The 14,398-nt window shown below is 40.0% G+C and overlaps 2 protein-coding genes across 5 annotated transcripts in view; one reads left to right on the top strand and one right to left on the bottom strand.

The window, feature by feature from the left end:
* The window catches only part of DCUN1D2 (defective in cullin neddylation 1 domain containing 2), a 28,300-nt gene extending 18,378 nt beyond the window's left edge, over window positions 1-9,922 (bottom strand). Inside the window, exons 1-4 of one of the 4 annotated variants that reach the window (XM_074909823.1) lie at window positions 9,778-9,922; window positions 6,945-7,161; window positions 3,625-3,793; window positions 849-979 (exon numbers count right to left, since the gene is read on the bottom strand). In XM_074909823.1, the coding sequence (XP_074765924.1) occupies window positions 849-979; window positions 3,625-3,793; window positions 6,945-7,161; window positions 9,778-9,780 (520 nt within the window). In that variant the 5' untranslated portion in view covers window positions 9,781-9,922. Of the gene's footprint in view, window positions 1-848; window positions 980-3,624; window positions 3,794-6,944; window positions 7,349-9,246; window positions 9,310-9,777 lie in introns of those variants that run through there. The other 3 variants (XM_074909817.1, XM_074909832.1, XM_074909842.1) reach the window with 3 other exon arrangements.
* Window positions 9,923-10,005: 83 nt separating this feature from the next.
* Window positions 10,006-14,398, top strand: part of TMCO3 (transmembrane and coiled-coil domains 3) — a 39,254-nt gene continuing 34,861 nt past the window's right edge. Inside the window, exons 1-3 of the mRNA XM_074909803.1 lie at window positions 10,006-10,266; window positions 10,596-10,679; window positions 13,083-13,625. Of these exons, the coding sequence (XP_074765904.1) occupies window positions 13,179-13,625 (447 nt within the window). The 5' untranslated portion in view covers window positions 10,006-10,266; window positions 10,596-10,679; window positions 13,083-13,178. The remainder of the gene's footprint in view (window positions 10,267-10,595; window positions 10,680-13,082; window positions 13,626-14,398) is intronic.

Genomic DNA, 14,398 nt, shown 5'->3' with positions numbered 1-14,398 from the left:
AGAAAAAGTCTTTATTAACCTGCTTGCCAAGTAATGTAGACACAGAGTTAAAGTGGCTATGCCAAAAAAACCCCACTTCCTCTTATCTGCAGCACAAAGAGAACAGTGATGATGGTAAGGTGCTATTCTACACACAAAACCGTTTAATTCCTTCATACAGAATGTCTTTTCAAAGTTGACATAAATATGAAAGGATATTGGATTTCCTCTTACAATTTTTTTCTTCTATTTATAAACTATGGATATTTTTGATTTGAAGAGAATAAACATTAGAATTTAAATATCATATCCATTTTACTCCAGCAATACAAGATATGGATTGGGTCAAATCTCAGACTACAAAAAAATCTAATACTGTATAAACTGTATGTCTACTTCTATTTACTAGCTTGGAACCAAGTCCATAATATTCATTTTCTCGACTTTACAGGAAAACTGTGATCTAAACCTAAAAATTCTTAGAAGAGCATTAACTTCTGCCCATAGTTTTCTCTTTTTAAGCTGATATGGACATATTTTTTCAGTTGTTGTGTACAAAATGGAAAACACAAGTAGCTCACTAGCTCAGTCTTTAAAAAAAAAAATCCGACAGGTCTCAAAGAACTGCAGGAACTTCCTTTAACAAGAGAAGAAAGAATGTCAATATTAGCAGAAAACCCCATTAAATTATCTGTACCAAGGGGACTTTAAAGAAGAGATTAACTGAAAGAAGACGGGAAAGAGAAGATGTCAGTGAAATAAATCAATAATGAATTTACTATAAAATTTTCAATGAGAAAACTGCATTATTCAAAGCATCTGGAATTGATTTCTCTGTCTGTAGATATTTTTGATTTTTTTCTACTTACCTAGACCTTTTTGTCCAGGGTTTTTAGCAAAGTTAAAGGTAAACTGATAAAAATCTTTGAACTTTGTTGGATCCTTTAGCTCTTGTTCCAGTCTTGGCAATAGAGCTTTTAGTTTTTCTGTGGTGTCACACCTGTTCAAAAGAGGTTATATTATTTGTAAATATTTAAGATATTTTTACTTTTTTCCTTTTTCTTTCTCTTTCAGTTTTTAAGGTTTAGTTCCAGAGCAAAATAAAACAGTAGTTAAGAAAAACACAGAGTATCCTTCAGGATAGCCTTCTTAAAAATATAAACACTTATATCTTTATGAAACAATTTTAAGTGGAACATTATATATAGACATCCTTAAGTACACAACCTAAACAGGATTCAGGTTTAGCTTCTTTTCTCAGTCTCTTTTTGAGTTTATGAACTCAAACAATAGATGTTATTCTGTTCTTAAAGAACATATAAATCTCAATGAAATCTGTTATAAATTCCCCTTTTACAACTGTTGCAGCAGAAGAGTGTGGGTTTTTGCTTTAATCTAGATAGACATTACTTATTCCCTGCTCTACGTAAATGAAGAGCTGCATACTACGTTTACAGTTAACCTTAACATTAAAGGACTTTCCAACAAAATGAACTACGATTTGCAGTCATCCTCTCTTCACCACAGATCACAAAACCTAGGAAAAAAATGAGCCTTTGACAATAGCTTGAAGGCTGACAAAACACTTAACAGCCTGGCACAGGTAAGCTAAGACAGAATCAAGTTACTGAGATTCTAACAGAAACACATCCCTTAACAACACAAGACTGGAGCATTTTCAGTGAAAGTGCTTGAGCTGATTTTAAAAGAGAAAGGGTTTCCCTCACACCAAGGAATCAAATGAATATTCAAGGTTTATAGGATATCAACAACATTCTGAACTGTACCTAGAAACAAAAAGCAAAGGAAGTGGGTTTCAAAGAAGCAGCTATCATAACTGCACCTTGCATTTGAAGGTTCTCAGCAGCTAAATGTTTGTATTTATTCTAAAGGTTGAAGAATAATTTTGCTAAAGGGTGGATAACTATAGCGAAATGCAGATGCAGTTTTAACTATCTTGCATGACATAGATAAAAATAAACACCTTTCTGGCCTCCAGCAGTACCTGGTGCTGCTGGATAAAGATCAAGAATTCTGCCAACAGTCTTCAACCGAGAAATTCAGTTTCATGGGGACTTGATCTAGTTAACAATAGGGATGAATATCATACCTTCCTGTACGTATCCTAAAGATGCTATATGAACTAAGCCTCAGGAAATTTTTTTTTCATTCAGATCTTCACCTATGTTCAGTGCTAAAAACCACAGACACTGCACCTTCAGTATGTAACAAAATAATTCCAAATTCTTAATAAGCACTATACCAGTGGCAAGCAGGTATGATCAGATTATGCTCCCAAGAACACAATAATGTGTGTTGAGCAGAAAGAGATAAAAATCACAGACCTCTGTGAAACTGTTTCAGGCAGTCATGAGGACACAGGAGCAATGTGACAATAGTTACAAAACAAAACCCAAGCCAGAAGCCACAGGTGGTTTAGTAAAGCATTTTTTATCAGTTACATCAAATAATGCCAGCAGCCTTTAATGTAACAGCATGAGCACGATTACTGTCCGTGGCTGGAAAATCATAATTATTCTTACAGTCTCTATCCAAAGCTACCCAAAGGGACAAAATAAAGCAGTTCAGATGATCTCAAAAGTCATTTAATCACAATTTCTGAATACCCTTACCTAAAAAGGAAAGCTTAGAAAGAAGTCAATACCCAATGAGGTTGGTACCAACAGACTACTAGGATGTCTGCTCAAGAAACAACCACCACATTTATGACAAGTTGGTTTATTGTAGAAAGGTATTGATAATGTGCCATTCTAAGATCAAATGAAATTATTCAGCTACAAAAAAATATGCACAACTAATAAACTGTAATTCTCCACCCATCTAAAGCAATCTTTTTAAAAACAACCCAAAAACATTTTGACAGCTCCATATATTAGAAATACTGCATCTCTTCTAAGGAAAAGTTATACACAAAATATTATTTTATGGTGGTAAATGCTTGACTTTATTGCTAAACAGAGGCAATGTGGTTTAACCTCTATTATCCAGAACAGCTCCATAATCCAGGAAGGAAAAAAAATTGTATCAGTTACATCACAGTCAGACTAAACAACCTTTTTTACTACCAATACCCTCATTTTAATTTCCATTTCTTATAGATATTCTGTACAAATAAAGTATCTAGAATATAAGGCAATAAAAGAAAACTATGGTTTGTGAAACCAGTAAAAAAAAAAAGTTGCACTTGGTGGTCATATGGTAAAAGGGAGAGAATCCAAGGTTCTTTTCTGCTTTCCTATTTCTTTTCTGCTTCAACACTGACTGAACTTTTTTTTTCCTTCACACATCTCCAGTGATTTCCAGCTTTTAACAGCACACAGTCCAACTCAAAACCTTAACACAATCATGCATATGCTTGTACAAATTACATGAAAAGATCAGCATACCTGTTTTCCTTGCTGTACACCTAAAATTATTGCTTCACCCTTATTGTGGTCATTGTTAAGACTTTGCAGTAAAGCACCTATTCAAGGAAGACAGATACTACAGGCTTTTAGCACTGATTAAGCTTGGCACCAGCCTTACCAGCTTTTTGAAGCTTCACACTTAATTCGGTTAAAAATGTTTTAAACACAAACCAGGCTCAGGCCTTACATTTTGAACTATGCAGTAATGGATACTTACCCCAACTCTGTCATGCCATCAACAAATTCCTTTTTACTGAATTCACATTGAGTAGCTGCCCTGAACTTCCATGCTACAACCAGAACACTGATACTGGCTGGGTCCAGGCTTAAATCATCACAGAACTGTTGAATCCCATCAATGCCAATTTTATTTTCATCTTGTGGGTCTGCAGTTCAAAATACAGAGAGGAGAATTGTAATTATTTACAAAAAAATATTTACAAATAATAATCTGCAGTTTTGATACACTGCATAACACAGGTCTTCATTTTTCTATAAGCTTCACAAATATCTTCCCTTGAAATCTAGTAAATTTTAGAAGTACCTTGAGGAGTATCTGTAAATAGATTAAGTATTCTGCAAACTTCCCTAGAAATTGCTTTGCAACTTTTTCCTAAATTCATCAGCTAACATCATCAATTAAATACTTTTGTCTTCTCTCCACAATGCTCTACGAAAGATCTTAATTAATTGAGGAGATGCCTGACTACATCTAAAAATAGTAAGGCTGACAAGCACATCAAAATATATATTTATTGGTTAGCATGTATGAAACTTTAAAAGAAAAACCAAAACCAAACAAAAAAACCCACAGATTTTTTTCGTGATAGGAATATATGATAATCCACTATAACTGTTTAAAGACCACAATTAACTCAAACATTTTGGGGTTTTAATTAAAAATTAGGGAAATCACCAAAACATTGCTCAAACAATGCCTAGCATAACGGCGTCTTAAACTAAACCACACAATTTAGGAAATGTATTTCAGTAGCACTAAGTTTACCAGCCTTTTGAATGTCAAAACCACACTTTGTAACTATGTATGTCAGGGCAGATGTCATTGTAACAATTCTGTAACTCTAACAAAATTCTCTCTCACAGAAAAACCCCCAACACCTCAACAAACAAAATCCCCTGCATGTACACTTGAATAATTGGAAGGAAAAAACAAAACAAACCACATAGCAAAAAAACCCCCAAACCCAACACCTTTGGTTTTCAAAGCTCAACAGTTTACTGTCTTTCCCAGCTTTTGATAGGAAGACATTTCAGTATCGTAAATTGGGTTATGTAGAAATCTATCCCTCCAGTAAATTTAAGACTAACTCCTTAAACTGGTAAGATTTTCAACCATGCTATTAGGTCCTTATCCAGTAAGTTGATTAAAAAAAAAAAAAAAATCAAGTCTAAAGAAAACTTTTTTAAAAAAAATTTTTGAGATGTTAAGCTAAGAGCTCTTCCACTTTTCCAGTCAATACGATAGTTGAAGAAATGTTAAAACACAGAGAGAAAGTTAATTTAGCAAAAATTTATACCCATTAAACAAAGAGTTACAACCAGGGTATAACCCAAGGACCTTTCAGCAGGAATAATAAGTAAACATATCTATTCTGCTATATGACAGATCTAGTTCTAAGACATGTAAAATGCATTTTTTATATATTTGGGAGTTATTAGAAGGTAAAAACTACAGTAGTGTTGAAATCAGTGGAAAAACTCTGTGATGGATTTCAGCAAGGACTCTTTCATCCTTATCATATTTCATGTCATCCAGGTAACTGGGAACAAAAATGAAATTGTTGTTTTAACAGAGTTGCTGGATAAACAGATAAGAAAACTAGCAAAAAGACAGCACAGAAATCTTGGAAATCACTCACTTCAGATTTCAAATATAGCGTAATGCATCTAGTATGTAGTATTCTTTGTCCTGTAGGACGAAGGAATTCCTTCTTGTTGTGAGGCCAGTGACTCAGTTTTAAGCTATGTATGAAACTACGTATGGTGCATAACAAAAACTTGTATTGTTTTCTATCAAATCTTGTGAAGGTTTTTTTCAAGTTTACAACTTTACTTAAATGTTAAAGTGCTAGAACTGCAATGGTGTGCTGCTAACCAGAACATGGACATAAAACCAACTAGACTTTCTTTCACAAAAACCAAGTGGTACAGACTGCCACTGCTAGAAAATGATGAATAATAAATAACAAATGTTTGTGATTTTTTTTCATTTAGGTATTCTTAGTAGCACTTATGAATGTATACATATCTGTACATTTGACCCAGCAGTTTCTAAGACTAACATGCAAGCAAAAGATGTAGACATGTATGTGTGTACATATATATATATATGTAAAAAAATTTTTTTTAAAAGTGGCTCTAGTTTTTGGGGTGGTTTTTTTTTTTTTTCCCTCATTTGTTTTGTTTTGTTTTTTCCCCACAAAGGAAATGCTTTAGTGTTGTTGGTTCTTTGTCCGTACACAATTCATTACCACATAATAATGAAATATTGAAGAATGTCTATACTTAGAACACATTATGTGAAGAGTAACAGAAAAAAGGTGGAAACTATCATAAGAACATGATAAAGCGTATACAAAGCATGTTGTATACCACAATTAGAAAAATACATAAAATCATAATTGAGTAATTGTTAAGAGTTTGTTTTTTAAAACACAAGATGTGTGGATCTCAGCGGGGGCCAGTAATGATTCCAGTCCACTCTGCTCTAACATGTAATGAACAGTGCACACTTTCATATCAGATGGCCACACTTCAGAAAGCACTGTTACCTGGATCATGTACATTTTTACATCTACATGACTATCTTTTCCGTTTATTTTTTCTGTTCTTTTTAACAATGCTGTAAAATAAAAATAAACGGAAAAGAAACAACTCCGTCTTTAATCCACTTCTGCATGGTTTTTCCTCCAAGCCTCTTTGAACAGGCACATCACTTTTGTTGTAATATGCTAGCACAAAGAATAAAATAAGGATGGAGTTTCTATGACTAACTTTTGAGTTTTCTTATTTAACTGTTGTCAGAATCCTAGCTGTAACGTTATCTGAAACTTTTCTTATTTTAATGTGTAGAAATACTACTATATTTGAATAAAATTAACTCCCCAAGTATTAGTATTAGAAAAATATGTATTATTTTGCCACACAAAGTACATTGTGCATGTATTTAATAGCAGCTACTGGCAATAAATCAAATAAGTGGCATAATAAGCTTTACCCAACTTTTCACCATATGCAGCTGACACTATTTCCTCCTGATAGGTTTCATTTCCTATGGTGAATTTACTTTAAATGCTACAGGAATATCCACAGAAGTTGTGTACTGAACATTAAGAGCATTTAAAACCTTCTTCATTCTTATCTCACTACTGCAAACACAGAACGAGAAGCAAAAGCTAGCAACATTTCCTTAGAAGTCCTTAAGAATGGCTGAGGGAAAAGCAGAAATACCACCCAAACAAAATAATTAGAAAAAACCAAACCCCACGCCACCCCACACCCCCAAAAGCACCTTACCTTTGTATCGATTATACAATTGTTCTAATTTCTTCCTGTCTACTGAATTTTTCATGGATTCTTTGTAGTACAAGTCTGGATTCTGGAAGTAGTTGTCTGTTGCCACTTCTAGTTTCCATTCATTTTGCATTAAGCAGTATATAGCAGTCCTTTCACCAGCTTGGGTAAATGCCATAAACTGGCGGACCTTGTCCTTCTGAGACGATTTAAGCTTATGCTTTGGGATGCAAAAGAAGCAGGAAAGCCAATGAAGCTAATCCAGAAGTTTGTTTCAGCATTCTACTACTAACGCCTATTTTTACAAGGTTTTAGTTTTCTTGTTGATGACAACTTTCACTTCAGAATTACAGGAAGACAAAGCCTTGTTCTTCTGCAGTTAAAAAGACAGCATTTTCTTCTGAAAACTGAAATGACAGCATCTATATATACACATTGATAGCAGCACATATTCTGGCAGTAATAAATTTGTATTTCTGCTTTATTGCTCACATGTGCAGAAAGTTTTCTGTTCTGTAACAGCAGCAAACATAAGTTTCATCATATAACAATAGGGTTATCTTCTGAAAAATATGCCTAGTGGTTATATACAAACAAGAAATTACAAAGGCACAACTTACAGATTCTCAGATTCTGTACAAGTCCTTCATACATAGAGAAAAACTGCTCAACAGTTTTCCTAATATTTTCCTAGCAACAACGAACAATGTGAAGTTTAACCATTTTAAGTGATCAGCTGAAAAAGGCAGAAGCATTTCTCACATTTTTATGTTAGAAACCATTGCCAACAGAAGACATTAAGACAAAAAGAAAATAAAGTGGACATGTCAGAGGTTTGTTGAATGTAACAATGAGACTATAAGGTTGCTGTAAATGTGATCTAAAACTTTACCTCTGAAATATATTTATACTACTATGTTAAATGATAAAACTGCCTCTTATAGCAGTATACAGGAACCAACAAGATGTTTCTCCTAATGGCAGCTAATTGCAGCAACCATATTGATATGACATCCCTAAACTTCTGGAAGACTCAAAAAGTGGGAACCGGGATTTTATAGGGACCAGATTTGCTATTAACATAGCTCAACATTATTCTTTACAAATCAAACTCTTGTTTTTATTACATTCTGATACTTTCCAATTTTGTTTAAACATACTTAATACATGTTCTGGGCCAACAATTAAGCTGAGAAATTTGTTGAAGTTCCTCACTACTGCTTAAATCATCAAGTATCACAGAAAATCTACTGGTCTCTTAAATATCAGGGAGAAAAAAGTGAATCCTGATGCAGTGAGCAGTAAACATAGGACCATCTTTCAGTTTACTTGTTATCTCTTGTACACATATGGATAGTGACATCTTGACTACAGATGGTCCTGAGACAAGAAACACATCATGTAAACAAGATAAGGACCTCGGTCTTTCCTACGAGATTTTTCAATTTTATATAAGAACAGAGATGTACAGTGTCTTTTTATACAAGAAGAAACATGTGAAGTGGGAAAAGAGCTGCAAAAATAACTACAACATATTTTGGTAAGAAAGTACTCAATAATCCTTTAACTGCAAGCTCTGTGTAACCTCCACCACCCGCCCAGTTTTCATTAAGGTCCAATTATGAGAGTGTTTCTGCACTAAGATCTCCCTCAGTTACATAAACTTTGAGCAACAAGCTTAGTGCTGATCACTTCAAAACAGAGGTCTCTGACAACAATTCCAAAGGAAACTCCATGTCCTGTCATAAATCGACTTAATGCCAGGCATTTAGGGATATTTTATAGGTTCAAAATGGAGTTATTTGAAGAAATCAGAGGTAAGAAACACATCTGACTATCCGATCTACTACTCTGCCACATTGTATAGCTTCTACCTTACGTTTGTACCTGACGCCCTGTGGTACCTATAGACTGAAAACTGAAATGACAGCATCTATATATACATTTTTAGCAGCACATATTCTGGCAGTAATAAATTTATATTTCTGCCTTATTGCTCCCATAGGCAGAAGGTTTTCTGTCCTGTAACAGCAGCAAACCCAGGGCAGGGGGAAGGTCTGGAAGTCGTTTCCCTGCGTGCTAAGGGAGCCCGAAGAAGGAAGCGTCCTTCGCACCCAGCCGTAATTAAGCCACCCTCCGGGGACACCTCTCAACACGGTGATGACACCGCACCGCAAATCCCCACGGAGGGCCGAAGACCCAAACAGCGCGGGCTGCGGCGGAGGCGCCGGGCGAGCCCTGTTCCGGCCACCCCCGCGCACCCTTCCCGCACCCCCCCGCCCCGGGAAGAGGATTTGTCCCGCACCTTCCCCGCCGCCTCCGGCTGCGCGGCCCGGCCGGCACCCGCCGCTGCACCTGCCGCCGCCCGGGGCGGGGAGGCGGCGAGCGGGAGGGAGGGAGGGCCCCGCCCGGTGCCGGAAGGCGGGACCGAGGGGCACCGGGATCCGGCAACCTGCCCCGCCAGCCCCAAGCCCAAAAAAGGGAAAGGTACGCGCCGGCGGCCGGCGCTCGAAATACCCGCGGCGGTGTCCGGCGCCCTCCCCCCCCCGGCCCCGGTGACCTTCCCCGCTCCCGGCCCCGGCGGAGGAGGGCGGCAGGAGGGCGACTCTGCACAGTGCGTGTCCGTCCCCCCCTTCGCCCCCGCCACTCGCCCGGCGCCATCCCTGCGCCCCCCTCCCCCCGCCCGGACAGGGGAGCGGGAGCGGGACCCGGCGCGGAGGGAGGGGAGCGGCGGAGAGCCGCGGGCGCGCTCGGCTGGCTGGCCAGCCGGGGTGGTTGGGGGTTCCCCCGCTCCCCATTTCTCTGCCTCCCCCTCCCCCCGGCTCCCACAACCTACCATTTTATCACCGGCGCTTTGACCAACTTCACCGCCCGGCGCCGCCTCCCGCGCAGGCGCGCGCCGTCCCGGCCGCGCGGGGGGCACCGGGCGCAGAGGCGGAGCGCGGGACCCAGGGGCGCGCGCCCCCCGCGGAGCCCCCGGGGAGCGGCGACCGCGCCTCCCGCCGTGCGGGGCCGGGCCGGGCCGGGCCGGGCGTGTGTCCGTGTCCGTCCGTGTGAGGGGGAGAGCCCGTTATCGCGCTTCCCGTAAGGCGCCGCGAGGCGGCGCTCGGACTACAGATCCCGTCTGACTCCGCGCTTAAAGGTGCCGCACCGGCGCTCGGTAACCGGCGCAGGGTGAGAGGGGCGGCCGCTGCGGGGCCGGGAGAGGCTGCTGCCAAGGACGGGGCTCCCTTCCCGTCAGCGGCCATCCCTCACCTCCTTGCCCTCCGCGTTGCTATCCCGACCTTCCCGCGCTCCTTTGGCCGCTCCCGGCTTCATCCCTCAGGTGAGCGGGGCCGAGGTGGGAAGCGGCACTTGGGGCCGGCGGCTGCCTCCGTCTCCCTCCGCCTCGGCGTCCGGGGCAGCTGCCGCCCTGAGGTGGGTGCTGGGCGGTTGCCGGACGGGTGGGGGCTCTGAGAAGCCGGCGGCGGGCTTGTTCTTACTGCCGGGGGACCGGAAAGTTGAGTGTCGCTACCGGGAACGCCGGGGTGGGGGGTGCGGGGCGGCCGCCTCCCGCCGTCCGCCGCCATGAGGGGGCGGGAAGGGGGCTGGTCGCAGCCGCGCTCTTCAGATCTCTCCGTTCTCGCTTTTTTCCCCCAAACCGGCCTTCCCCAGGAGAGGGACCGGCAGGCGCCGCCCGGAAGCCGCGAAGAGAGGCGGCGGCGCTGGGAGCTGCCCTTCGGCGGCCATCGCCCTCAGGTGGGTGCGGGACGGGACCTCGGTCCCCCTGGCTCGGCGGCCCTGCGGGTCCTGAGGGGGGGCTTGGGCTGAGAGAACTGGGGCGTGGTGGCAAGCGGGCAGGTGCGGGAGGACCCGCAGGCGTTTTGGAAAAGAGGATCGGGGCTTGCATGGAGGCAGGGTCTGAGAGCAGCTTGGTGAAATCCGGTACTACAGTGTCGTGTTCAGGAAGGAAAGATCGGGAAGAGGGGCTGTAAATCCATCAGAAAACAAGCTGTGCTTAGAAAGGACTCCAAACGACAGGAGTTCTCTCAAATTTGATACTGGTGCATGAAGAGGAGTGCTTTTTGGTGTTTGTTTCTCTTCATTTGCACTCTGAAGCATATCGTATATTTTTTATATGTGAGGTCAGTATTCCCTTAAGAGCTTTTGAGCACAGCCCCAGGTGCCACTCTTCTAAGTAGTTTTTGCTAGTCAAGTAAAAACCCCTGTTAGTGAAACAGAACTCTACTGTGTCTGAACCACGGCGATAAGTTTCCACGGTGCAGCAATGGGCAAGCTTAAGAGTATAAATCTGTGCTTGGAATTTAGTTACGTGGATTGACATACCACGTAAGACGTCATCTTACGTGAGTCTTTTACTCACCCCCCTGCAAACGGAAGCTTGAACTTGCACTAGGCATTTTCTTCTCCCTCTTTCTTCCAGGAGTAGGTTGTAATATATTCGGCAAAATCTCTCCCCAAACGTATTAAACAGGAAGAGTATTACTTTGTATATATGAAGAAATATTTCCTTAAACACTACTTTAGAATTTTACCAAGTGGTGGGTATTGTTATTTTTTCCTGATCTCTTAAAAATAGTAAACATCAGAGCTTTATCAAAGTTCTCAAAATATTTATACTTTATTATTTTATTGAAATTAGAGTGATCTGGTTGTGCTTTTGCTACTTTAATTTTTTAAAATATAATTCTAATTAACTTTCTAATTTAGTCTAATCAGTTCTTAATTTTAAATGTTTTAGCTCTTCATGTTATTAAATCCTAGCCCATAGTCAGCTACTGATAGCTAAATACTTTGGCTTGTATTTCATGCATTGAAAAGAACTAAACCAACCCACAGGCAGATTTTTCTCAGTTCTCCCTGAAACAGAGTTGGGAGGGCATTTTAGTAAGGAAAGTAGTGCATGGCTATGCTTCCCGTCTTCCCATCCCATTCTGTGTGTTGATGATGGCTGGCTTGGATCCTTGTGATTGTGACTGCTAATACATTATAGAGAAATAAGATTCTCTCTTAGGCGGACTGCTTCCCGATGATTATGTCCATTTGTTGGTTCCTGATTAAGGCTGTTGGCCCAGAAATCAAGATTGCAGCTAAAGTTTTAGGCAAATACCTGCTCTATTGATGATCTATTAACGTGTAGTGTGTGTTGTGCATTTTTAGAATGTCATGTTTCAGTGATAAACATGTGTTCTCTACATACATTTATACATTGTTTTTTATAGCTTTGTGGTGTGTGTGGGTTCTTGTGGGTTTTTGTGTTTGGTTGGGGTTTTTTTAAAGAAAATGTAACTTTGTTATTTTATAATAATGTCAGTATTTTCCTGTAGAATCTGGGGAAGGAAATTTATTCTTCGTTTTGAAACTCTATCCTGCTTGGTGTTAAAAGCAAATACAGCAGTTTAAGTATAGTTCTTCAAGTAGCTTTTGGGAAGTGAATTTATGAATTAATTGATTTTGTTTTTGGTGTTCTTATATCTGTATCTTAAAATAATGAGGATCGATAATATGCTTTGAGGTAAAATCAAGGCCGTGCAGCCTTTTAGGTGAAGGTCTTTGATCCAGACTAGTAGTGCTCAGAAGCCCAGGAAGTTTTGCTGTTGTTTCTTTACTGTAGAAATGTTTCTTTAGCAAGTATGATTTATAATGTAATCTGTTTCAGTTAAGCTTTTTTTCATTATGTTGGTATAGTTGAGTGTGTTAATGTTTCTGAGACTGTATAGATAACAAATGCCGGTGATACACTTTTTTTAGGATAGGTTTGAAAAAATAAGATGTTTACTGATAGATAAGAATAATGAGTTCTGGTGATAGATTGAAGTACAGCCTATGGGATCATGGCTTAATATTTTTAATGGCTTTTCTCTCATGTAAGAAGTGTGTGTGACTACCTTGTGAAATGACTAAGCTTTCCATTCTGTGTTTTTAAAACAAGTGATATCTACAAAATGGTCAAGGGGAAAACAAAAATCTATCAATAACTTTGGGCTACTTGTTGGTTTTGATAACTGTTGACTGAAGGAGGCCATATATATTCTGTAAAGATTATAGCATAGGACACAGTCTTAGGTTTGTTATCTATGTTTGTTTGACTTAATGACCCAACATTATCACGTTTGGTAACTGATTGGTATGATCTTGCAGCGTGGTATGCACACTGGAGATGCAGAAGCCATGTAGCAGATAACGTTGAGCAGTTGTGGATTATCAGTTTCTCCCAACAGCAATAAAAAGTGAAGAATGAAGGCGACTGGATTTATTTCCCTATGGACGTTGGTTTCTCTGCCTTGTGGCCAGTTAGCAAATCCTGCAGAACATGAAGATGTAGTAAAGCATGCAATAAAGCTGCACCGTGGGAAAGGAGCTGTTATCACTCAGAGAAAGCAGTGGGTTTTGGAGAGCTGCCGGAAACTATCTGGTCTTCTTCGCCAAAAGAACGTTGTTCTCAACAAACTAAAAAATGCTATAAGAGCAGTTGAGAAGGATGCAGGACTGTCAGACGAAGAGAAACTTTTTCAGGTGCATACCTTTGAAATTTTCCAAAAGGAGCTAAATGAAAGTGAAAACTCAGTCTTTCAAGCAATCCATGGCCTCCAGAGAGCTCTACAGGGTGATTACAAAGATGTTGTAAATATGAAAGAAAGCAGCAGACAGAGATTGGAAGCCTTGAGAGAAGCTGCAATTAAGGTTAGTTCTCCCATGTTTATTACTAGAGTATTAATATTTTACGTGCGATTTTAATTTTGTTATGGCATGGTTTCAACCTCTTTTAATAAAAAAGTGGATCTGCATGAAACTTGCAACAATTTGCTTTTTAAAATGGATTTTGAATAAAGTATTCTCATTAGTAAAATTGGAAATAATTCTGGTGTAGAGCTTGCAACTTACTAGCAGTTCTTATTTCAAAACAAAGCTAAGCATAATAAAACCTATGGCAAATATTATATTAAAGGGAAAGGAATACAAGAAGTGAGTCAGTGCACATAGCACAGTTGCACTAGATAAGCCAGTGGGATTATCAGAGCAGAAATAATGCCATAAATTGGCAAAATACTGTTTTTTCCACCTTAAATGAGAATTGCTCAACCAAAATCTACAATTTAAACAGAATGACTTCTTGCCTTTTATTTCCATATTCATATAGATGTGGGTAAAATGGACATGGAAAACATGAGATGATTAAATCTCAGTATAACACTGAGCCTAAAAGTGCAGGTTTGAAAAGTGGTGCTTCCAAGAAAGACCTGGCTGAGATAACTTTACCAAGAAAAGCACAGATGAGTAACAGTTGAACACAAGTACTTCACGGAAAATTTGAGTTCCCATGTCAGCTCAGACATTAGGGTGTGCACAATCTGCCACTGTCTACTGGACTTGGTAGTGCTCAGACTGTGTACTGAAAGTCTCCCATTGAGAGAAAATGTCATTTAATTGATTTGGTATTTAAATTACTCTTTGCT

This window comes from Athene noctua, chromosome 1 (genome assembly GCF_965140245.1).
Source record: "Athene noctua chromosome 1, bAthNoc1.hap1.1, whole genome shotgun sequence".
NCBI lineage: Eukaryota > Metazoa > Chordata > Aves > Strigiformes > Strigidae > Athene > Athene noctua.
This window is presented reverse-complemented; position numbering and strand designations above follow the sequence as displayed.